At 38.9% G+C, this 26355-nt stretch overlaps 1 protein-coding gene across 8 annotated transcripts in view; it reads right to left on the bottom strand.

Moving 5' to 3' along the window:
- The window catches only part of LOC123505626, a 133543-nt gene extending 107554 nt beyond the window's left edge, over positions 1-25989 (bottom strand). For 3 of the 8 annotated variants that reach the window (XM_045257162.1, XM_045257164.1, XM_045257168.1), the window contains exons 1-2: positions 25833-25989; positions 7575-7750 (exon numbers count right to left, since the gene is read on the bottom strand). In XM_045257162.1, the coding sequence (XP_045113097.1) occupies positions 7575-7745 (171 nt within the window). In that variant the 5' untranslated portion in view covers positions 7746-7750; positions 25833-25989. Of the gene's footprint in view, positions 1-7574; positions 7751-25832 lie in introns of those variants that run through there. The other 5 variants (XM_045257163.1, XM_045257165.1, XM_045257169.1 and 2 more) reach the window with 3 other exon arrangements.
- Positions 25990-26355: the final 366 nt, after the last annotated feature.

Genomic DNA, 26355 nt, shown 5'->3' with positions numbered 1-26355 from the left:
AATATCTGGTTCTTCTTTCTTTATGTAATCTCTTAATTCTAATTTACTAGATAAAATCCCATCTATGTTTGTATACATCATTTTTAATCTCTTGTTCTTATCATTTTTAGTTAAACTTGCTCCATTCTTTTCTCTTCTTTCTCTTTTATATACCATTTCCTTATCCTGTCTCCTATAATTCTCCAAAAAAATGCCTTCTTCTCCTCCTCTGACCTTTCATTATTTTTTTCCCTTGCTTCTGCCACCAGTTCATTGTGTCTCTTCCTTTCCTCCTCGTTTCTATTTTTCTTTATATATATATATATCTTTGCAACCTTCTGTTTCTCTGAGTTTCGTTTTTCTATATAGTACTTCTGCTGCTGCTTGTGATTTTAGTAATATCTTAATTGGTCTCACTGTTCCTTCTTGATATGGTCCCATTCTATGGATTTCTTCTACTTCCTCTTCTAAGTTCTGTCTATCCTCGTCATTCAGATGTTTTAGTAGGTCTTTACTGATTTCATTTCGTCTTTTCCTTCTTGGTCTATATTTAAAATTTTTTCTTTCAGTCCAAAATAATTACACTTCTTTTTCTGCAATTTCTCTTACTAAATTTTCTTTTTCTTGAGGACTCCTATCATTTTGCTTGTCATATTTTCATCTCTTTCTTTTAACTGTTCTTGAAATACTTCTTGAAATGATTCCTTGTCTTTCTTATCTTGGATTCTCCATGCTTGTACTTCTTTTTAATCACGTCTTGTACTCTTTCTTCTTCTTTGTTAACTAGATCTTTTAGCTTTTCTTTTTCTTTCTCGGCTTTACCGAGTCCTTCTTCCATCAATTTCTTATAGTTCGCTATTTGGACTTTTAATTCTTCATTTTCGGTTCTTAGCCTAGTTTCGTTGTCTTCCACTCTTTTTATCCTTTCTTTCAATTTCTGGAGCTCTTTATCCTGTTCTTCATTCTCTTTCATTCCCATACTCTCCTTTATCAATTTATCCAATTTACGTTTGATAGTTAAGACTCTATCAAATAGTGAAGTATGAGCCGTATCAAAGCCTTCAAATTCTCCTCCTCCCTCACCAACATTGTCATCATCAGCTTTCATTCTTTCCCTTGTCACATACCTGCATTTAGATGGAATATCTTTCTCACTCATTATTATTTAACACTGTATTCATGAAAGGAAAAATGAGTCCACACTTATCGCCCAGGCCACTGTAAACCCAAACAAAGGTAGTGAAGATCAGCTGATTCTTGGGAGCGACGGTATCGCGTCCTTCCTCTGCTGCATCTCGTCTCTGTGTGTGTGTGTGTGTGTGTGTGTGTGTGTGTGTGTGTGTGTGTGTGTGTGTTTTCACGAATGTTACAAGGCGGGACGCATGTAACTTATCTTCGAGAGGAGAGGGGATGGAGGAAGGGAGATGGGGAGGGAAAGAGATGGGAGAGGAATGGAGGAGAGAGAGAGAGAGAGAGAGAGAGAGAGAGAGAGAGAGAGAGAGAGAGAGAGAGAGAGAGAGAGAGAGAGAGAGAGAGAGAGAGAGAGGGAACAGTCTATGCCATTGGGTAATTTTAGACACAAGGCAGGATGCATGTAGCTTATCTTTAGTGATTGGTGGAGACAAGGATGGTGGGAGGAGCACTAGGATTTCAAAGACAGCATACAGCGTGTGTAGTTGGTATCCAACACACTTTACGGGACAACTGAACTGAAGAAAGCTCAGAAAAGAAATATGACGCCTACGTAGGCGTCACCGTATTTGCTACTGGGGCTTCATGACGCCTACATAGGCATCACTGTATTGAAGGGGTTAATGATAGATGTGAAAAGGCTAGAAAAAGAAAAGAGGACGCATGGAAGAGGTGGAGAAGGAAAAGACGGATAAATCAGTGGGAAAGTTACAAAAGAGCAAGAAATGAATATGTGTGGATTAGAAAAGAAGAGAGAAAGAAACAAGAAAAATATATAATTGATAAATGTAAAGACCAACCAAGGCTTTTTTACAGACATGTGAACAACAACATCAAAAATATAGAAAGTATTGAAAGTTAAGAAGTGAATGGAGTCTGCAGTAAGGATCCCAGGGAAATGGCAGAGGTTATGAAAGGATGCTTTCGGGAGGTATTCACAAAGGAGATTGCTTTTGACAAGCCACTGGTAATGGAACGAAAAGGGACTATGGAGGAGTTTCAAGTAACTGTAGAGGAGATAAAGAATATGATGGGGAGTCTAGAGGTGAGAAAAGCTGTGGGACCCGATGGGGTATCAGGATGGATTTTAAGAGAGTGCAGGGAACAACTGGCGGAAAAAGTTTGTGAAGTAATTGATGCCTCATTAAGGGAAGGTGTAGTGCCCCAAGACTGAAAAAGAGCTAACATTGTTCCAATTTATAAAACAGGTAACAAGAGAGACCCAATGAACTATAGACCGGTGTCACTCACAAGTGCGGTGGCTAAGATGTGTGAGAGGGTGGTGAAGAATAGATGGAGAGATTTCTTGGAGAAGAAGGACATACTTTGTGATTGTCAATTTGGTTTTAGAAGAGGGCGTTCATGTACGACAAACCTGATATGTTACTATTCGAGGGTGATAGATGTAATACAAGAAAGAGATGGTTGGGCTGATGGAATATGACTGGATTTAGAAAAGGCTTTTGATAAGGTACCACACCGGAGACTGATCTGGAAACTTGAAATGGTAGGAGGAGTGCATGGCAGTTTGCTAAAATGGATGGAAGACTTTTTGGTGGGAAGAGAAATGAGAACAATAATTAAGGACAGACCATCAGAGTGGGGCTTGGTGGAGAGTGGAGTCCCACAGGGATCGGTGTTGGCACCAGTAATGTTTGGGGTCTATATAAATGACATGGTGGATGGGGTTGTCCAGTTATGTGAGCCTATTTGCAGACGATGCAAAATTGTTAAGGAAAATGAGATGTGCCAAAGATTGCGAATTACTTCAGGAAGACTTGGACAGAATATGGAAATGGAGCTGTACATGGCAAATGGAGTTCAACACGACAAAATGCAAGAAATTAGAGTTTGGCAAGAGTGAAAGAAGAACCAGGGGTATGTACAAGATAGGAAATAAAGACATAAAAACCAGTAATGAAGAAAAAGATCTCGGGGTGACAATTACCAATGACCTATCACCAGAGAGACATATAAACAAAATAATTGGAGAAGTATTGAACTTATTGAGGAACATAAGAGTGGCGTTCGTATATTTAGATGAGGAAATGTTGAAGAAAATAATTACTGCAATGATAAGACCGAGGCTTGAATATGCAACAATACAGTGGGCTCCAAACTTGAAGAAACACATAAGAAAATTAGAGAAAGTACAGAGGGCTGCGACAAAAATGGTGCGTGACTTGAGAGATTTGACTTATGAGGACAGACTGAACAGGATGCAACTTCCGACCCTGGAAAACAGAAGAGAGAGGGGAGACCTGATAGTGATATACAGAGTGATGAATGACATGGAAAAAATAGACAGGGAAGATCTGTGTATGTGGAATGAAAGAGTGTCGAGAGGGCATGGAAAAAAACTAAAGATGGCCACTTATAAGAAAAATGTGAAAAAATATAGCTTCCCTCATAGAAGTGTGGAAGCATGGAATAGTTTGGATGTGGAAGTGGTCAACACAAGGAATGTTCATGATTTTAAGAAAAAGTTGGACATTAGTAGATATGGAGATGGGACAGTACGAGCGTAGCTCCTTTCCCGTATGTTACAATTAGGTAAATACAATTAGGTAAATACACACACACAAGAGACGCGGTCGAGGAAGGACGCACTGGCGCCGTTCCAACAATCACCTGATCTTCACTACATACCGGTTGTACAGTTTTTACAGTGGCCTGGGCAGGTAGTGTGGACTCATTTTTTTTCATGCAATCAATTATTAAGGAATGATGAGTGAAAAAGAGATTCCATCAAAATACAGACATGAGATTAGAGAAGGAATGAAAGCTGATGATGACTATGCTGGTGAGGGAGAGCATCTATTTGAAGGCTTCGATACAACAACTAATTCACTACTAAAGAGAGTGTTAAATATTGAATATAAACTAGATAAATTGATAAAGGAGAATATGGAAATGAAAGTGAATGAAGAACAGGATAAAGAGTTTATAAAACTGAGAGAAAGGATAAAAAAAGTGGAAGAAAAGGAAGCTAGGCTAAGAGTGGAAAACGAAGAACTAAAAAAGGAAGTAGCTAACTACAAAAAGCAGATGGAAGAAGGACTCGGTAAAGCCAAGAAAGAAAAAGAGAAGCTGAAAGATTTAGTAAACAAGGAAGAGGAAAGAGTACAGAACGTGATTAAAAAAGAAGTACAAGCATGGAGAGTCCAAGATAAAAAGATAAGGCCAATTTTCAGGAAGTGATTCAAGAACAACTTAAAGAAAAAGAAGAAAATATGACAAACAAAATGATAGGAGTCCTCAAGAGAAAAAAGTGGAACAAGTTTAACTAAAAATGATAAAGGCAAAAGACTAAAAATGATGTATACGAACATAGACGGGGTTTTATCAAGTAAACTAGAATTAAGAGACTACATAAAAAAAGAAAATCCAGATATTGTATGACTGGCTGAAACAAAACTAAATAAGGCAATCAATGGATAATAGGTATAATGTATGGAGAAGAGACAGAGTGGGTAAAGGAGGAGGAGGAGTCATGATTATGTTAAGGAAGGAGATAGTGATAAACGAAATGGAATGTGGGGAAGGAAAAGCAGAAGTATTGTATATTAAGATGCATATTAATAAAAAAGAGTTAACAATCACTGTAACATATGTGCCACCAAAAACAAATTCATGGACCAATCAAGAATATAAAGACATGATAGATGACACAATAAGGAGTCTAATGAGAATCGTTAAAGAAAGGAGAAAAGTGATATTAGTAGGAGATTTCAACTGTAAAGAAGTGGACTGGGAAAATTATGAAAGTGGTATGGGGGAAGAAGCCTAGGGAGAAAGATTCTTGAACCTAATGATAGACAATATGATGGACCAGAGAGTAAAGGAATGCACAAGATTCAGAGGAAATGACGAGCCGGCGAGATTGGACCTAGTTTTTACAAATGAATTATGATATAAGATATAAATGCCCATTGGGAAAGAGTGACCATGCAATATTAGAAATAGATATACAAGAGGAAAAGGAAGATAGAGACGATTCATACAAAGGAGACCGATTAAATTACAGAAAGGCTGATATTGAGAATCTCAAGAACTATTTTAAAAACGTAGACTGGGAGGAGATGGAAAATTCAGAGACAATGCAAGAGAAATATAACTTATTTTTGGAAATATACAAAATAGGAGTCAGGGAATGTCCTGAAATATAGACCTAAAGAAGAAGGAAAGAAAGATTGGTTTAATGTAAGGTGTGCTAGGGCAAAGGAGAAAAGAGATGGAGCATGGAAAAGTTGGAGGAGAAATAGAAATCCAGCAAATAAGGACAACTTCAAAGCACCGAGAAATGAATATGTTAAGGTGAGGAAGGAAGAGGAAAAGAACTTTGAAAAAGACATTGTTGAAAAATGTAAGGAGCAACCAAAATTGTTCTATAGATTCATAAATGGAAAAATTAGGTAAAAAGAAATAATAGAAAGGTTAAAAGGAGAGAACGGGATGGTGGAAGACCCAAAAAGTATGGCAGAACTATTAAATAAAAAATTCCAGGTCATTACTAAGGAATCCAAATTTGAGAGGCCACAGAGTAATAGAGAGATTTGAAATAAAAGAGTTAATGAAGGAACTGGATGAAGAGAAGGCAATGGGACCAGATGAATACTGAAAGAATGTAGGGAAGAACTGGCAAGTCCTATATACAACATCATAAAATGCTCAATAGAAAATGGAACAGTACCAGTAGAATGGAAAAGAGCTGAGGTGGTTCCCATATATAAGAGCGGAAGGAAGGAAGAACCTTTAAATTACAGACTGGTATCACTAACTAGTGTAATATGCAAGATGTGTGAAAGAATAATAAAGAAACAATGGATCGAATCCCTTGAAGACAACAAATTAATATCAAATAGCCAATTTGGTTTTAGAAAAAGACGGTCTTGTGTAACTAATTTATTGAGTTTCTATTCTACAATAGTTGGTAGAGTACAAGAGAGAGAGGGATGGGTTGACTATTTATTTGGATTTAAAAAAGGCGTTTGACAAAGTGCCACATGAAAGATTACTATGGAAGTTAGAGGAGAAGGGTGGCTTAAAAGGAAGCACATTGAGATGGATGGAAAATTACTTGAGGGGGAGAGAAATAAAGGACGGTAGTTAAAGATATGAAGTCCAAGTGGAGAGCAGTAGACAGCGGAGTGCCACAGGGGTCAATATTGGCACCAATACTTTTTCTCATATAAATAAACGACATGCTAGAGGGAGTGAACAGCTACATAAATATGTTTGGGGACGATGCAAAACTGTGCAGAGTCATAAAATAAAAATAGGATTGTGAAATATTGCAGGAAGACTTAAACAAGATCTGGAAATGGAGTAAAAAATGGGAGATGGAATTCAATGTGGACAAAAGCCATGTCCTGGAAATGGGAAAAAGTGAAAGACGACCAGTGGGAATCTATAAGATGGGAGATGGAGTAGAACTAGAAAAAGTAAAAAAGGAAAAGGACTTGGGAGTGACAATGGAAGAAAAAATCAACCGGTAAGCCATATTGATAGAATTTTCAGAGACATATAATTTGCTAAGGAATATTGGATTAGCATTTCACTATATGGACAAAGAAATGAAGAAGAAATTGATAAGTACTAAAATAAGACCTAGACTGGAATATGCAGGAGTTGTTTGGACTCCCCATAAAAAGAAACACATACAGAAATTGGAGAGACTACAAAAATGGCTACAAGAATGGTTCCAGAATTTAAAGGGATGACATATGAGGAGAGACTAAAAGCTAAGGATCTACCAACCCTGGAACAGAGGAGAGAGAGAGGGGATCTGATACAAGTTTATAAATTGATTAACAGAATGGATCAAGTGGATAATGAGAAACTAATCTAGAGAGAAGAATATGACATTAGAAGCACAAGATTGCATAGTAAGAAACTGAGGAAGGGAAGATGTCTGAGAGATGTTAAAAAATATAGTTTCCCGCAAAGATGTGCTGAGACTTGGAACAGTTTGAGTGAGGAAGTGGTGTCAGCAACAAGTGTGCATAGTTTTAAAGAAAAATTGGATAAGTGTAGATATGGAGACGGGGCCACATGAGCATAAAGCCCAGGCCCTGTAAAACTACAACTAGGTAAATACACACACACACACACACACACACACACACACACACACACACACACACACACACACACACACATATATATATATATATATATATATATATATATATATATATATATATATATATATATATATATATATATATATATATATATATATATATATATATAAAAAAAAAAAAAAACAATAAACCAATTCAAAACACCAATATGTATTGCACTACAAGCCACAGAGATTCAGCCATACTATTGATCATGGAAACATACTCATTTATCAAATATTAGTATGAATGTCCTATTATTTAACACATAATATTTACCTTAAATTCTGCATTACTAAAAACATTTTGCTGCAGAGGACTGTCTTTCCTGGTGATTGACTTATGTTCTCCAGTTGTTTCGCTGGACTGTGCATGGTCTTCAGGATAGCAATGGACCTTTACAACCAAAGTCACCAGTAGCAAAGTTATACTGGTCCATCTCACCTCCATATCGCCTGCAAAGAAAATTTGCCTTTTATCTATTTACTTATTTATGATTTCTAATCCTGATAACTCTAGAAGGAGCCTCAACATGTCTTGTTCTTATCTACAGATGTTTATCAGTAGGAAAGTATCTGTATTGTAGACCCTACTTGATGAAGCAGCAATCTTACCCTTATTTCTAGCTAAATGTGACAAGTAAACTTATGGGATCTTAGTAGGTAAATATAATTGGTCAGAACGCATGAAGTTCATGAGCCAAAGGAACTGATTCCTTGTAAACTTAAGTTATTGTTTCCTGCCCACCAACACTGAGTTGGTAGGAAATGGGAGAGGAAGCGGCAGTAGCAACTTCTTCTTTTGCCCCTCACTTCTAGAGTGCTTCTAGCATTTGCGTACAGTCTTCATTTTGACCATTAATTCATTCTTTTCATTTATGAATTATCAATATTTAAATTAACAGAGTTTTACTGTATGTATATACTTACTAGATCAACTTTTTTTTAAATTTAGTGTTGAATAGATAGTTTCACTGAAACTAGTGAATACATTAAAAGTCTAAAACTATAATGATAAAGAGTTATTGATTTACTGTCAAGGATATTTAATAAATAGATTTTCATTATTTTTTTGTTTTTGAAAATATTTAGAAATTAAATAGGTCTATAATTACCTTTTTCTACAGATAGGAATTACACTTGCATATTTCAAACACTGAGGAAATTTACTGTATGCAAGAAATTGATTATACAATATGAATAAAGGAATGGGCAATGCACGTCTGTTAGTTTTAATCAAGGATACAGGAATCTCATTTACACTGGCCTTTTTGTTTTTCAAAGTTGTTAATCATATTAATTACATCTTGAGGGACAATGGAAGAAAGCTATTTTTTAAGAAATGTAAAATTTGGTCTTTTTTGGTTGCCTCCACCAACCAAACCAAATCGAATTTATTCAAACCTTAACATAACTTTGTTTCTGGCATGTGTTGATTTCCAAAAGCATCAATAGAAGTCAATAATAGCCAGCCTTCTTACAGGGTGGGTTTTCCAGTCCCTACCACCCAGTGAAAATTTAACACATTAGCTATAACTGGATGGTGCATCATATTCAGCATCAAGCACTATAGCAGAACTAGTCATAACAATATAAAGGTTCTCCGACCTAAATGATGTGTCAATGGCTGCTTTAAAGGAGCTTATATTGTTAATGGACACCCCAGACTCAGGGAGAGAATTCTACAGTGGGATACCACACAAAGTGAAGAAGCACCTTCTGATATTAATGGAAGTGTGGACATGGGCAAGTTTAAGATTATGTCCCTTAATAAGTGGAGAACAGACAAAGAAGTCATCAGCACTAAGGACAACTTGCCACAAAGGATCTTCCAATATTTGATTAATATCTTGTCATAATAACCTGTCCTTCATAGAGAATAAACCTAAAGCTCTCAATCTGCTACTATAATCCAACAGTTCAAGTCTTGAAATATTTTTTGTTCAGTAGTGCTGATAATGAATCTGACCAAATGTTAGCAATAAAACAATTACATAAAATGGTCACTTTATTGTGCTTGGCTGTTTGGAGTTTGATGAGCTTCGGTTTGCCTCAGGCTCAGACTCAATCTCTCCCATCCTACAATATTCCAACCAGTGAGGAGCTTGATATGAGGATTCATGAGCAGATTAGCGAGGTAAGAGAGCATGAGGTTAGACACGATTCTGTGATTGTTCGAGGACTTTCTGACACTGATGTATACACAGTCTGTAATTTGCTTAAGGAGGTTTCTTGCTTGCTGATAAACAGGGAGGTAAGTTTGCAGTATCCAGTCAGCATTAACAGAGAGAAAGGTATTTTCAGGGGCAAAGTGACGAACATGGAAGGTAAAAAAATCCTGTTGGCTGCATCCACCAAACTGAAGCAATCTGACTGGTTCTCTTCACTGTATATATACACAGGGACCTTACTTACAGACAGCATCAAGATTTGCATGCAAGGCAAGAGGCTGCCAATGGAGAAAAAGCACCTGCTGGCAAGCTTCAAGGTTCTGAGACTTCCTTAGCACAGACCCTGACAAGTTTCTTACCACAGTAGGTGGAACTTGTGGTTGTGGCAGTTATGGTGGCTTCTCATTACAGTATTTTGCTCATGTTAATGTCAATTCAATTGTTAATAAAATTTATTATTTGCACTCATTTTTTGCCAGATTATAGAATTTTTTTGGGATATCAGCAAGATTTGGTTGCTTTCCTCTATCCCTAGTTCATTTGTGAGTATTCCTAACTATAAGTTGCTAAGAAAGAATGTTCTGGGTAATGTATCTAAACATGGAGTGTGTTTGTATTTGAAATCTCACTTCAATTACATAGAGGTCAGTGTCTAAGTACCTAATGTGGTAGTGGCTCATCTTCCTGATTATGATTTGTATATTGTTACCATTTATCATCCACCTTCTAACTTTGTATGTGATGATGAATGACTGGTTAACTTTCTTTATGAATTTTGTCTGGACAAGTAAGTAGTATTGTTGGGTGATTGCAACTTGCCATCAATTCATTGGGAAAGGGATATAGTTACATTTGGATTAACATTCAGAAATAGCAAGTTCTATGACTGTTTTAACATTCTTAAACTTACACAGTAGGTTACTGAACCAACATTTCTTTCTTCCAATAATATACTTGACCTTATTTTAACTAGTGAAAGTGACAGAGTAACTGAGATCCAGATGTTCTCCTCTCTTTCATTTTGCCAAGGCTTTCAATGCTGTATGCCATGATATACTATTAAATAAGCTGAGTAAATTGAGTATTACAGACAAGGTTTGGGAATGGATAAGGGGGTTTCAAAGTCTTGAGTCATGAATGTGGTGGTCAATCACCAGCTTACTTGTCTATGTGATTAGTTGGGTGATCCAGGGTTCTGTTCTTGGTCGACTTTTATTTCTCTAGTGCATTAACCTCCTTACCTACAATATTAGTTCCCACACAAAAAAGGTTTGTTGATGACCTTAAATTGTACATTTAAGTTGAGACTATACCTCTGGTAATGCTAATGCTGCCTTGCATGACACAGTGTCTTGTCAAAGAGATATTACCCATTTAGGTAATATCTCCAGGAGGAGGAGGTAGTAGACATCTACCAAAACAATAACTTACTCCCATTGAGATCTAATAGCACTAGTTCAGGGGGTGCTGTGAACCTTCCATTAAAGCTAGTTGTGATCTTGCTGAATGTTTCCCTTTGTGTCTCACAAGTCAAGGGGGCAGTCACAGCTTACCCTCTAAAGACAACTCTCCTTCTTCACACAAAACTGCATGCACTTACCACACATACACCCTTCACTTCAAACCAAAAATGTCCCCAGGTTGGACACCTCTCCTGTTAAAGACCCCAAATGCCTTGACACCTCCCTCAACTTTTTCTACATTGACTTCTACAACATTCGCAGTCTTAGATCTAATTTTCAATCTGTGGAACACCATCTCTCCTCTACTAAACCTCATCTTTTCCTCACCGAAACACAGCTGTCTGAGGCAACTGACAGTAGCCCCTTTTCTGTTCCCTCCTAATTTCTCTATTCTCATTTTTATTCCAAAGCTGGATGTTGCATCTATGTACGCAACGACTTAACTTGCTCTCGTGCCCACGCTCTCGAGTCTTCCGAATTTTCCACCATCTGGCTACGACTTAAGTCACTCTCAAACTAAATTCATCTGTGCTGTTTATCTCTCCCCTAACTCTTCTGACTATAGTAAAGTCTTTGACTACTTAACTTCCAAAGTGAACCACATTCTGTCCCTCTACCCATTCACTGAAATTTCCATTCTTGGAGATTTCAATGTTCACCACCAGCTTTGGCTTTCCTCTCCCTTCACTGACCACCCTGGTGAACTAGCCTTCAACTTTGCTATCCTCCATGACCTAAAGCAACTGGTGCAACACCCTACTGGTGAAGAAAACCTCTGAGCCAACGTAAGTTAAAGGGATCACAAAATAATTAATTGCAACGCCTTCTTAAACCCTGCGCCAAGAAAATAGAGCAAGGAGGAGAAGGGAAGGTGGTGGTGGTGGCGATTGTCTGAAGAGAGAGAGAGAGAGAGAGAGAGAGAGAGAGAGAGAGAGAGAGAGAGAGAGAGAGAGAGAGATGGGGGAAGATGGTGCTGGTGGTGACGATGACAGAGAGACGGAGTGGGAAAACTCAACTTATTTATTCACAAACTCATATTTATTGAACCAGGACACCTAAAAGCTCATGGTTTGCTTAATCATGGAGAGAAAGCTTTAATAATTATATTGAGACAAGTTATACAAAAATACATGTAAAACTACAGGTTTTAAGGCATTCTTTTATTGTTACACATTTATGTTACCATTGCCACAGTCAGATGTCAAGTGGCAGTGTCGAGACTGCGATACAAGAACACGTTCTTTACCTACGGCGCTGACAGGAAAGGGGGCTTGGCCTACTGAGATTCTGACATCATCCTGACTATAGTTAATATTTCTTGTAGTACAAATTGTACAGAAATGTGGCTGGGAAACAAGGTGAAACAACAGCTGCAGTGTATCATTGTAAAAGTACAAGTACAAATAAATAAAGATGATGATGCTCTGCTAGGAGTCACACATGTCCACACTAAGACATGGTGGACATTGGATTGTTGGGGTGACCTAGGTAGCAGGCTGGGCAGCATGGGTTATGGCTGTGGGATAAAGGGAGGCACGGCTGCCACAGCTGAAGAATCAGGTCCCAAGGTGTTCAATGAAGCATCAAGTCAAGGCAAGTGTGGAGAATGGAATGAGGTGGCGACCACATGGTGTAGATGTAGGCATCCCCCACATAGTACCTCTGTTATGTATCATTTAAATGGTATTCCAATTCTAGTTAAGGATTCCACAATGGACCTTGGGGCAAACTTTAAAATTTCACAAATACATATATAATGTTTTCCAGAAAGCAGGTGGTATGGCTTAAAATTTACTTAAATTTACAATTGACTGTTATGCTTCACTTCACGTCTCCCTTTATTTGGCCTATACTCAAGTACTGCTTTTCTGTGTGGAATCTTGGGTATATTGCTGATCTTAACCTGCTTGAGTTGGTTCAAACTAAGAATATTTGAGGTATGAAACATTTACATTATTCTCAGAGAATTAAGGCTTTGGATTCATACTTGCTTCGAGGTTGACTTCTACAACACGACATGGTAAAATATTAATAGATATTTCACGGTTCTTGTGCTATTCTTTCCAAAGACATGTTTGCTAGTACACCAATATGTACCACAAGAGATCATCACTACAGGTTTCCCTCACTATTAAATACCTCATTATTCAATTTTTGATTTTTCAATTGCAGTGGTACCTTGAGATACAAGTTTAATCAGTTCTGTGATGAAGCTCGTATCTAAAAAAAAAATAGTATCTCAAAAAAAATTTTCCCATTGAAATGTACTGAAATGCCGTCAATCTGTTCTAGCTTCCCCAAAAAGAGTTCCCCTATTTTTTTTGTGTTTTAAGGTGTGTGTATAAATAAATAAATAAATAAATAAATAAATATATATATATATATATATATATATATATATATATATATATATATATATATATATATATATATATATATATATATATATATATATATATATATATATATATATATATATATATATATATATATATATATATATATATATATATATATATATATATATATATATATATATATATATATATATATATATATATATATATATATATATATATATATATATATATATATATATATATATATATATATATATATATATATATACAGGCAACCCCCTTTAACGAAGGTTCACACAACGAAATTTCGCTACAACGAAGGTTTCATTTTACTACCATCTGCTCATTTAACGAATACCAAACTCACTTTAATGAAGTTTTATCCAGGTAATTTTTTCCAAGTTTGAAAGCCCCGCCGTATCATGCAAGCCGACAAGCTTTTGAATACACTAGCAGCCGCAAATACTAAGGCCTGCCTCAGGAGAAATCCTGGGACACCTGTAGGATCAAGATCAAGATCAAGCTTCTCGAGGACGTTGTGGGACCCCAGCCCAGCAGACAAGAGGAAGGACCAAGACAGCAGCACACCATGAAAATGAGGAAAAAGAAAGCGCCCATCAAAATTATTGGAGACAGCATGGTGAAGACGATGTCCAGCCAAGTGAAGTGCAGGATGAGAGGGAGTGGCTGCACCAGCCTGAGTGGTGCCAAGATCACGGACATCAGGAAGAAAGTAGAGGAAGCAGCAGCCAGCATGGAGGACGGGATGCTGATCATCTAAGGAGGTGGAAACGGCCTAGAATATGTTGGTGAAGATGAGACGGTGAGGAATGTTGTGGATGCCGTGAGGAGTGTGGAAGGCAAGGGCATGAGTGTGGCCGTCGTGGGTGTCATGCAGAGACCCAAGGAAGGCCTGTTCTACAAGCGTCTGAAAAGATCCACCAACAGAAGACTGCAAGAGGAGCTGCTGAAAATGAAGACAGAGTGGATGAAGGAGAAAAAAGGCAAGCTGAGCTTCATCGACATGGACGGCGTGGTAGACTGGTTCAGCTTGTATGAGAAGGACGGCGTGCACCTGAACGACGCAGGGACTGCCAGGATGGGTCGACGGCTGATTGAGTGGGTGAGGGTGAGGTCGCTGCACCCGATGGACCAGTGACGGGAGACGACAAATGCACGCCAGGAAGAAGACACCAGCCAGGCAAGTGAGAGTGTAAGGATTGGATGCATGAATGTGAGAGGATGGGGTGTGGGTAAGTTTGAGGATATTTCCAGGGAGCTCCAGGAATAGAAGTTCGACATAGTCGGGCTTACAGAGACACACCTGAGAGGTGAGGTACAAATGGAAGGATGTGAGTTTGCTATGATTGGGAAGGGACGTAAGACTCAGGAGACACAGGGAGGAGGCGTAGCCTTTCTCTATAGGAAAGAAAGTGGACAAAGTAGAGGAGCTTGGTGTGTGAACGTGTGAGAGCAGTGAGGATGTGTTGGCAGTGAGAGTGGAGTGCACAGATGGTCGGGACAGAGTGGAGAAGATGGTTCTGGTGGTGGTGTACATGACTTGTCATGGGTGAAAGAGCTGAGAGGGAGAACAGGAGGAAGTATGACATACTGAAGAGAGTTGTGAGAGAACATGGAGGGGAGAGAGTGCTGGTGATGGGTGATATGAATGCACATGTAGGAATTCTGGGAGAATGTGTGAACAGGAATGGTGAGATGCTTGAGGATTTTGTGGATGAAATGGAGCTAGAGAATCTGAATGTAACTTTGGCTGAGGGACATATGACTTGGAGTGCAAGGGGGGCAGGAGTCAGCAATAGACTATGTGTTGGTGAATGGAAGAATGCATGAAATTGTGTCACACATGTGGATAGATGAGGATGGTATGGTGGATATTGTGTCTGATCACAATATGCTGGTTGTGGAGTGCCTGTTGCATGGTAGGAAAGAAGTGAAAGTGGCAAGTAAGAAGAGAAAGTTGAGACTGAGAGATGTAGGGTGGAAAAACTTCCAGGTGGACCTGAGTGCAAGAAGCTGGGATGATGGAGGTATACAGGATGTGGAGCACGTGAATGAGAGACTGGTAGAGGATGTGCGGAGTGCTGCAGAGAGCAAGATAGGGTATGTGAGAGTAGGAAGAAGAAAGAAAGTACATAAACCATGGTGGAATGATGAAATCAGAGAGGCTAGAAAGGAGCGAAAGAGAAGGAGTAGACAATGTAGGTGGCTGAGGAAAAAGAGGCATGAAAGTGATGAGGCAGAGAATGAGTACCAGAATGCATGGGAAATGTATGTAAAGCAGCAGAGAATGACAAAGCGAATGATAGTGAAGGCCAAAGTAAAGTGTGAAAGGAGTGTGATTGAATCTTTAAGAGAGAAAGGCATGGAAGGTGGCCGTGAATGGTACAAGTTCTTGAGAGATGAGAATATGGCAGACAGTGTTGGAGTGGAGAGTTTGAAGGTGAATGGTGAAGTTGTAACAGAGAAGGAAAGAATGAGAGAGGCAATCAGACAGTTCTGGGAAGAAGTGGGTGGTGTAGGTGAGGTGTTTGGTGCGAGAGAAGGATGTGTGACACTGGAGAGAAGGAATGCAGATTAACTGGATGAAAGGATCAGCAGGGAGGGGGTGGAGAAGTGTGTGAAAAGGCAGAAAAATGGGAAGGCAGCGGGGCCAGACGAAATACCATATGAGCTGTATAAGAATGGAGGTGATGTTGTGATTGACAGGATGACTGAGCTTTTTAACCAGGTGTGGGAGGAGGAGAGGGTGCCAAGAATGTGGAATGAGTGCAGGGTGACTCTGCTGCATAAGGGCGGACACAAGAGTAAGAATATGAGTTGAAAAATTACAGGCCGATCGCGTTTGTCAATACAGTAGGCAAAGTGTTCAGTGCGGTGTTGAATGCCAGATTGTGTAAGTGGATTGAAAGAGCTGGAGTATTATGTGAGGAGCAGAATGGTTTCTGTGCAGACAGGAGAGCTGAGGATAACATGTTTGTGGTGAATGAAATGATCGAGAAAAAAAAGAGGGATGGAGGTAAATTGTATTTGGGTTTCCTGGATATAGAGAAAGCTTATGATAGGGTGAATAGAGAAATGCTAGGTAGAGTCCTAGAATAGATTGGGTTGAGTGCCAAGTGCGTAGCATGTATGTTGATACCAGAGCTAAGTACAGTTTAGGAGATATAGAAACAGACTGGGTGAGGAGTGAGAGAGGAGTTAGGCAAGGATGTATTTTGTCACCAACCCTTTTCAGCCTGTACATAGAGGAGTTAGCAGCAAGAATGAGAAGGATGAATGCAGGAGTGAGTGTGGGGAATGATAAGATAGGTGTGCTTCTTTATGCAGATGATGTAGTGGTTATGAGTGAGTCAGCAGAGGAGCTGTAAAGTCTGCTGGATGTGGTTGATGGGTATGGAAGAGATTTTGGAGTTAGGTTTAGTAGTGAGAAGAGTAAGGTATTGATTGTGAATAGGTCGGAGGATGAATGTAATGCAGCATGGAGGTTGGGAGAGAATGAGTTGAAGCAGGCATGTGGATGAGTCCGAATGGGTGTGAAAAGTCAAAGAATGAAAAAATAAGCTTGGTGAACCAGTGGGTGGGTCGTTTAGAAAGCACGGCAAGGATGAGAGCAAGTAAGTATGACGTGCTGAGAGAAGTGTGGAAGAGTGTGGCTGTCCCCAGTATAATGAATGGTATGGATGTGATTGCATGGAACGAGAGTGAAATTGACAAGTTAGAAGTGGGGCAGTGTAGAGTAGCTAGGCTGGCATTGAATGCACCGAGGTACACAGCAGTAGAAGCCTTAAGAGGGGATATGGGATGGAGCTCTTTTAGGGAAAGGCTTATAAAAGCGACACTTAGGTACAAGATTAGGCTTGAGAGAATGGATGATGCAAGAATAGCAAGGAAGGTGTATCTGTGGAGTGAAAGTGGAAGCAAATGGAGGAAAAGGTGTATGAAAATGACAGAGAGGAATGGTCTACAGGTTGGGTGGGCAGTGAGAATGGCTGAGGTGAATCAGAATGAGCTGGAATGGGTCGTGACAAGAGGAGGCAGAGTGGGAACAGAATGGGATGCAAGGAAGTGGAAAAGTGAGACAGACAGAGATGTGAAGAGTATGGGACTGAATGAGTGGAGGAATGGGATGGAACGAAAGACTACTCTGGAATGGTACAAGGTGAAAGAGGCCCTGATGTATGAGGTGGTACGATGGAAGCCTGGGTGGTGATCTTCTCTTCAAAGCTAGGGCACAGTGTATGGATGTGAATGCAAGGAGTTACAGGTGGTCTGAGTCCCGCAGCAAAGTGTGTCAGATGTATGACTCGGGAGAGGACGAGACAGTGGAGCATGTGATGCTGGAGTGTGTGAAGATTGCCAGAGACAGGTATGAGATGATGCAAGTGGTGTTGACTGATTAGGGCATAATAGGAACGAAAGAGTGGAAAAGACGGGGAGGGAGTGGATGGTGGTGCTGCTGGGACTGAGTAGAGAAACGAATGAAAGGATGATTGAGCCAGTGAAGGAGTTTCTGGAGAGAATGTGGCGTGCCAGATGTACAGATGGTTAGAGCAAAGGACCCTGTTTCCTTTTTCTTCTTTTTTTTCTGTGTGCCTTTTTTTTGTCGTCTACAGGAGCTGCCGATCCAAAGGCCCAGCTCAGGAGTGATCCCGAGTCGCCTGTAGTATCAAGATCAAGATCAACATCACAACAAGCACCACTCACTCCCTTAACAGCGTCAGCAGCAGCTCATCTTCACTCGCTCAACTTACCACCAAAACTCCTTGCAATGTGGCCTAGCATTCCTAAGAAGACCAGGAAGTCTCTTACTCGCGAAGTGAAGCTGAATATTATTCACAGACACGAGAGAGGCGAGAAAACTATAGCATTGCTGGCCACCATCTTGACTCCATCTACTGTCTCTATTATTTTCAAGTCAGCAGACTATTAAGAAGGCTGATGAGACTGTATCTTCCTTGCAAGCTAAAAGAACCACCTGAACTCGACTCTACAATGGATAAAATGGAAAGCCTTGTGGAAATGTGGTACATAAGTTTTGTATGCGGTACAATGATGCGCCCTTTGTTTACATTCCACAGGTTGCCGGTTAGTGTCTTTCCCATTTCACTCTCCCTCCCTTCATAAATTTAAGATCATCAACATTATAAAGCTACGTACATACATACATTAGTGTACATTATAATGACTTAAATTAAATTTAACTGCCTAAATGTTAAACTTCATAATTTTTACTTTCATTAAATCTTTCACCGTATTATGATGCACTCTTGCTTTGCTTACTCTCAGTGGAAGCTCAAGTCAGGGGTTAAACTTGTTATAATCGATTCGCTTAACAAAATTTCGCTTAACGAAGTGTTTTTAAGGAACGTAACCCATTTGTTAAACGGGGCTTGCCTGTATATATATATATATATATATATATATATATATATATATATATATATATATATACAGGCAACCCCGTTTAACGAAGGGGTTACGTTCTAAAACACTGTTGTTAAACGCCTTAAACGAACCAATTATAACAAGTTTAACCCTGATTTGAACTTCCATTGAGAGTAAGCAAAGTGAGAGTGCATCATAGTACAGTAAAAGTTTTAATGAAAGTAAAAATTATGAAGTTAAACATTTAGGTAGTTTAATTTAAGTCATTATAATGTACACTAATGTATGTATGTATGTAACTTTATAATTATGATCTTAACTTTATGAAGGGAGGAAGAGTGAAACGGGAAAGACACTAACCGGCAACCTGTGGAATGTAAACAAAGTGCGCATCATTGTACTGCATACAAAACTTATGTACCACATTTCCACAAGGCTTTCCATTTTATCCATTGTAGAGTCATGAGTTCAGGTGGTTCTTTCAGCTTGCAAGGAAGATACGGTCTCACCAGCCTTCTTAATAGAGTCTGCTGACTTGAAAATAGAGACAGTATAATATGGAGTCAAGATGATGGCCAGCACTGCTACAGTTTTCTGGCCTCTCTTGTGTCTGTGAATAATATCTAGCTTCATTTGGAGAGTAAGAGACTTCCTGGTCTTCTTACAAACACTAGGCCAATTGCAGGGCATTTTTTGGTTGTAAGTTGAGCTAGGGGAGACAAGCTGCTGCTGAGGCTGTTATGTTTTGACTGGGGAGTGAGTGTTGCGCGTGTTGTCCACGATAGGCTTGATCTTGATCTTTATTCTATAGGTGTCCCAGGATTTTTCCTGAGGCAGGCCTTAATACCAGCAGCTTCTGTCAGCTTGCATGATATGGTGGGGTTTTCAAATTTGGAAAAAAATTACCTGGATAAAACTTCGTTAAAGCGAGTTTGGTGTTTGTTAAACGAGCAGATGGTAGTAAAATGAAACCTTCGTTGTAGCAAAATTTCGTTGTGTGAACCTTCGTTAAACGGGGGTTGCCTGTATATATATATATATATATATATATATATATATATATATATATATATATATATATATATATATATATATATACACACACACACACACACACAGCAGAGACTGAATACTCAAACGTCTTAATAGTCAATGTTTTCAATACCCGAGCACAAAAGTTCAATTTAACTCTCAAAAATAAATACCTGATAGTCGAATGTCTACACATGTAGTTGTTAACAAAGATTCTTTAGCCTCTCTCTCCCCCTCCTCCTTCAGTTGTGTTGTCGCGGTCTTCAGAATAACATTCTCATGTGTTCTGTCTGTAGTTTTTCATTTATAAACTTTCATTAACACCAAAGGCTTATTTGTGGTGAAAATATCTGGTCATCGAACGGCCGCACACATGGCCTCTCCCTCCCCACTGCCACCACTGTCCCGTTCTGATACCATATTACCAGTAAAAAAGAGGATTATTGGTGTTGAAAGTAAAGAATCTAGTGAGAGTGCAAGTGTTAGTGAGCCGTAGTCCTTCACTAGTAGGTTCACAGGAATCCCACCAGACGTTTTCATGAATGGTGACTTGTCCTCGGGCGACCTTCCTTCTCCTCCCCACCCTTCTCCCCTCCTCTTGTACGCTATCCATCATCAGCTTTCACGTACAGTATGTACAAATCAAAATTGCAACAAAAAAAAAAAAATTACGTAGATTTTTATAAGCATGAGGTTTTGCTAAGACTAGAACAAATTACCTGATTTATAGGTATCGATAGTCAAACTTTTTGCTACTCGAACAGCCATATATATATATATATATATATATATATATATATATATATATATATATATATATATATATATATATATATTTTTTTTTTTTTTTTTTTTGATGCTTATGATCCATCACTCCAACTCTTTGTTTATTCATGGTTATTCCTATATGAAAATGATATGTTAAAGAGGCTGGCGTATCAGCAGAATGCAGCTTCCACTTGGGACCTTGTGTTATTAAATCTAAAACAGGAATGTGACTCCATATGGAGTCACTAGTTAGTGGTTTTGAAAAAGTGCATAATTTTTCATGCACACCTGGCTTCAAGGTGTATGGGTCTGAGTCGAGTATCTGTTGGTCATCAGATTTAGAGGAGGACAGATGGGCTCCTCTCTGGTGATACTCTTTCCTTCCTAAGTAAAGGCTGTGATGCCAGGTGGACCCACAAAGTCCATTATGAAATATTGACATGAACATATGTAGGGGAAAACATTGTTTGTAGGCCTGTTAATGTAATTTACAGGGCCTTACTACCTCTAATTCATTTTAAATATGTTTTCTGGATTTTGATAAGAGTCCTGGTGCAGATATTCTCTCGTTCTACATGTGTAATAGTTATTATCTATTTTATTTTTTTCTTGTCTTTTTTTTAATAGGTAAATTTGACATGTCGCGTATCCCTGTGGATTGTCTGATGAGAGAATACAGCAGGTGTTGGCCGAGGAAACTGTAGATCTCACTGGTGCAATAACATTCACTGAAGCCTATGAGCCAGTCACAGCTGACTTCGTTATTTACAGAAATTCACATTTTCAGGAATTGCCTTTCTTTTGTTCAGAGCACCACAATTGGGATGGAGAGCATACAATTTATAAACAACTTTGAAATAATGGTTTTAGTAATGTGTTCAAGCAAAAGTTACCATGATAAACCAAGTTATGTGTATGCAGGTTTTCCTTATTTGTTTATTTACCTGTTTATTTAGCAAAATGAGAAACAAAAATTATTCATTTTCATTCAGTCAGAGCACCGCAATTAGGAAGCAAATTAGGAATTATACACTATTTCTTATAAAGAGTAACTATTTTAGTTTGAAAATATTCAATTTTCTTGCTTTTCTTTCCTAAGAATTTTCATTTATATGCTATATGGCAGTCACTATTTTTTTTTTTTTCAGTGTTTTTCTTTTAAATAAATCATGAAAATTAAATATGAACATAAATTTGTATGCTTTTACTTTCATCATCCTACAAGATGCTTTCTTTTTCAAATCTGATCAAGTGTAACTCAATAAAGATGATCCATATATATATATATATATATATATATATATATATATATATATATATATATATATATATATATATATATATATATATATATATATATATATATATATATATTGTATATAGACGAGGCAGACGAGTTGAAAGCTATAGAGCATTCTCCTTTGTTTAACTTTTGTGTACGGTTTCTATGTGCCGCACTGTTTTTCTGTCTTTTCTCTTAGTTGGTGAAGCAGTTGGCTAAAGGTCAGCGACGCTTTGAGATATCTCTCCATCTTCAGGCTGTGGTTGTGTGAGGCATGTGCGCGTTATATATGTTTCCGTTGGGTCAGAGTAGGTAGGTGATGCGCAGCGCTGCGCTGTGATTGGCTGGATTAGTTAGGTGGCTCTGTGTGACTGGTCTACGCGCTGGTTGGCTGCTCGTCGTTTCAGAGTGGGGAGGATTTGTAGGTTCTCTGTTTGAATGTTGATGGATGGCTGCATTATGTTGATATAGATGGCTTCGAGGAAAATAGTCTTCGGGGTCGTTTTCTCTGTCTAGGATGACGGTGTTGTCCACAAGGTTCTGGCAGTGATTTGGTTGTGATTTCTTCCATTGTAGTGTTGCTTGATTGCTCCACTGCTAAGGTGACATGTCAGACGTCTTGAAAGTGTGGTTCATGTCATCCCAATGTATGAGCAAGGTCCACATTCCTTGCTGTTGCAGGTGTGTTGGTAGATGACATGATCCTCTTGCAAGGGCGTCTTGTAGTCAGCAGGTCGGTTGCGGAGTAGGAGTTGGCTTGTTTTTCTTGATTTGTAGTAGATGGTGTCTTGCTGGTTGTGCCATCTATCTAAGTAATTCTTTATGGTTTGGGATACATGAGTGTTTGAGTATCCATTGTTGACAAGGACTTGGGTGACTCGCTCTAGTTCTTGGTGTGTTTCTGCCCATGTAGAACAGTGCGTGAGGGCTATATATATATATAATATATATATATATATATATATATATATATATATATATATATATATATATATATATATATATACTTTTTTTTTCAGTGGGTCCAAATGGAGTCACATTTAGTTTAGGTGAAATTAGACATTTCCGTTTAAGGGTTAAACCGGATTCTGAGAAGCCCACCAGAAGAGAGAACAAAGTGGGGAGAAACTCTGGTTTCCTCATGTCCCCAAGGTAGCCCATATATCATACAATAGGAGTATTCAAGTATTGGTCGAATGTTGGATATAAATAGAGATATCATGAAGGAGGACTGTTTATTGTGCACTTTAGAAAATACAGCTGCATTGGCTTTCTGAGTGATATTTGAAATGTGTTTATGAAATTTCAGAGAAGTATCAATCATAACTCCTAAGTCGGTCAGAATCATTAATAGGGATGGGGACATATTCAAAATAGTGTTTCAGGTGATATATGAAGAAAATCTTCTAAATGTAAAGTACAGTGAGTATACTACCACAACACTTAGTTATGTCATGAGTTACTGACAAGGACTTATAATAAAAAATAATCCTACTTTAAACAATGAAAATAGCAACTCAGTCCTAAACAATTGTTACATAGGTGACAGATGCCATATCTGAATTCCATGGAGCTAGTTGTGAGTGCAATATACTAATATGATATATAAATTTGTAATACTTCTCAACTTGTATCAATATGACATTTTTATCCTAAATTACTTTTTCCTACTATAAAGTCTTATACACACTGCCTAACCCAGCATTTTCAAGTACCCTTTGAAAAATTAGAGCACCCACCACCCAGGTTGACAACCAATGTCTAAGACTTCATTGAACTTCCCAACATGACACTGCATGATCCACACAAATCATATTTCATTGCATTAGCTCTGTTACATATTTTGCACTTTATATCTTAGTGAGAAAAGCAGAGAGTGATTGTACAATTAATTAGAAAAAAAAGGGGCTGGAACAGTAATTAGTCCAGCTTCTAAAAAAATATCCATCAAGTGAATAAGACAAGAGACTGTTCTCGGTATTATTGCAGTTTCAGCCAATACACCACACGTAACTACATTAGAGCAACAACTTTCGCGACAACCACTTTCATGATTCTCTGTTTCGCGGTATCTTGTGTCCAGTGATATTTAAACTTCCCGCTCTACCCGCAAGCTGAGCGGCAACTGTTTTCCGCCATCTTGGATGACGTCACGGTGTTTTCGTCACAGTCTAACGCTTCCCGCCATTGTGTTCATACCTGTTTTTATGGTCATGTTGCCTTGACTCTTCTGGTTACCTGCTACAGAAGCGAACTCTCATGAACTATGGCCACATGTGCGCCTGGTGGTACGGGGGGTGCCCCTAGTGATACCAGCAAAGAAAGCAAGAGCCCGGGACCTTCAAAATTAGGAGGGAAAGTTAAAAGGCGTGAGTACAGAGTTGGTGTGAAAAAGCAGCAGTATGATAATGAAATGAAAACTAAAATAATGCAGCAGATTGACCAAGATGCTAGAAACGTGGAGATTTGTCGTATGTACAATGTCCCCGAATCTACAGTGCATAGTATGAGGAAGCAGAATAGTGAAATCAAGAAAAATCTGACTAGCAAAGAAATATGTTACCCCCCTAGTGGTGTGGGGAACCATTCTGGGGGCGAGAGAAGCGTGAAAACTGTTACTGATTATAACAAGGTGATGATAATTTTAGAATTTGAGGTGGATAAATCAACGAAATGATGAAGGTGCTAGCGTAACTGGGCCCCAGATTCAGGACCAAGCCCGTGTTCTGTACAATGCTGTAATCAAGAAAATGAATCTTAAAAGTCCCCCACCCTTCACTGCATCCCGAGGTTGGGTTCATCGTTTTAAGAATAGGGTGAAGGTGAAATATGCGGTTTATCAAGGTGAGGCCCAGTCTGCAGATGAATCTAGTGCCTCTAGCTTCCCTGCAGTAGCACAACAACTGATAAAAGATGGCAACTATTCCTTGGCGCAAATATATAACACTGATGAAACTGGCGTATACTGGAAAAGACCACCAAAGTCCACATTTATTTCTGTCTCTGAAATGCAAGCTCGTGGAGTAAAAATGGCCAAAGACCAATTTACTGCACTGCTAACTGCTAATGCCAATGGAACACACAGAATGAAACCCCCTAATTCTGTATCACTCTAAGCACCCTCACCCTTACAAAAATGGAAACATGGACAAACTTAAGGGCTACATATGGAGGTCAAATGCCAAGGGGTACATGACCTCTGCTTTATCACTGGACTGGTTTGATAACTGTTTCGTGCCAGAGGCAAAAGCGCACTGCCAGGCTAACAATTTGGATGTCCATGTGTTGTTGTTCATGGATAATGCACCAGGGCGGGCTGCATCCCCCCGGATAGGTTAGGTTACGTTAGGTTAGGTTTATGTTAGGATTATAGGATTAAATAATCCTCAAATTAAGTCATCATAAGGGAGCCCCCCTCCAATGAAGTAATTTGTCCTGTCATATAGCTGCTAGATGTCATTAGTGGGGTTCGAATCGATGCCCCGCAATCTACCACCATCGTGGCAGAATGCGGCGCCTTAATCCGCGTGACCAATAAGGACATAGGTTTATGTTAGGGTTAGGTTAGTGTTGTAGGGTGGGTCCGGGGGGCGCACCCCCCCCCGGTTAAGTTAGGTTACATTACGTTTGGTTTTTGTACTCATGAACTTTGTGATTTTCTCCCTTTTTTTCTTAAAAATGGGTATTTTTTCCTTCGATTTTTTTTCGGACCCCCCAAAATTGCCTCATTTTTTTTTTCCCCACCCAAAAACCCCGCTTTCCCAGGAGATCTCCAAGCTTGTTAGACTTAAGGAAAAAGAAATTTAAGATAGGGTGTATTGGCTCAAACTGCAAATTTACCCTGCTCTCTTTCCTGCTGCCCAGCTATCAAGATAGAATTTTATACTGATATCTTTCTTATAAAAGAACATATCGTTGTTGATGTCATACCTGCTTTACCCTTTAATCCTAAGGTGGTTGGAGTCTCACTTCTCAAATTAGCACTAGCAATTTTCTGCACCATATTGACTTCTATAACCTTTGATATGTAATGTATTGATTGCTGAAATTACTCACCTATAGTTGGTGTCACACACAAATCAGTAACACCACGGAATCACAAAGAAAACGTATCTGCCTCGTCTATCCCTTCACTCGAGTTTCTCTTCAGTAACCAACCTGTCAGCGTCAGGGACATCAACCCTGCACTACGCCAACACGCCACAATGTTGAAAATTCCTTCACAGTATTGTAATACAAAACCTCTACAGCCACATTGCTTTCAAATCATAATTTGGAATATTTAAAGAAAACAAATTCCGCTAAATGAAGAGGATTTTATTTTCGAATAAGATGAGAGCAGAGGCTATGACATCAGGAGTGAGTAGCTGTGGTGGCGAGTGGACGTGTTGTGTGCGCCCGTTTCTGGCTGTGGTTTTTATAGTTAGCGAGTGGTGTTTGTGCTTGGTGTCTGTGTGTGGTGCTTTTGAGTGTTAGTGAAGTGAAAGTGTGTACTGCAAGTGTTAGATTAGAGTGAAATAGTGGTTAGAATCAGTGTTTGTGAGTTAAAAGTATTTTGTAGAGCGAGGAGACTAGGCTT

Source organism: Portunus trituberculatus, chromosome 18 (assembly GCF_017591435.1).
Source record: "Portunus trituberculatus isolate SZX2019 chromosome 18, ASM1759143v1, whole genome shotgun sequence".
In the NCBI taxonomy this organism is placed as follows: Eukaryota; Metazoa; Arthropoda; class Malacostraca; order Decapoda; family Portunidae; genus Portunus; species Portunus trituberculatus.
The sequence above is the reverse complement of the archived record's forward strand: the minus strand, read 5'-3'. Positions and strand labels throughout refer to the sequence as shown.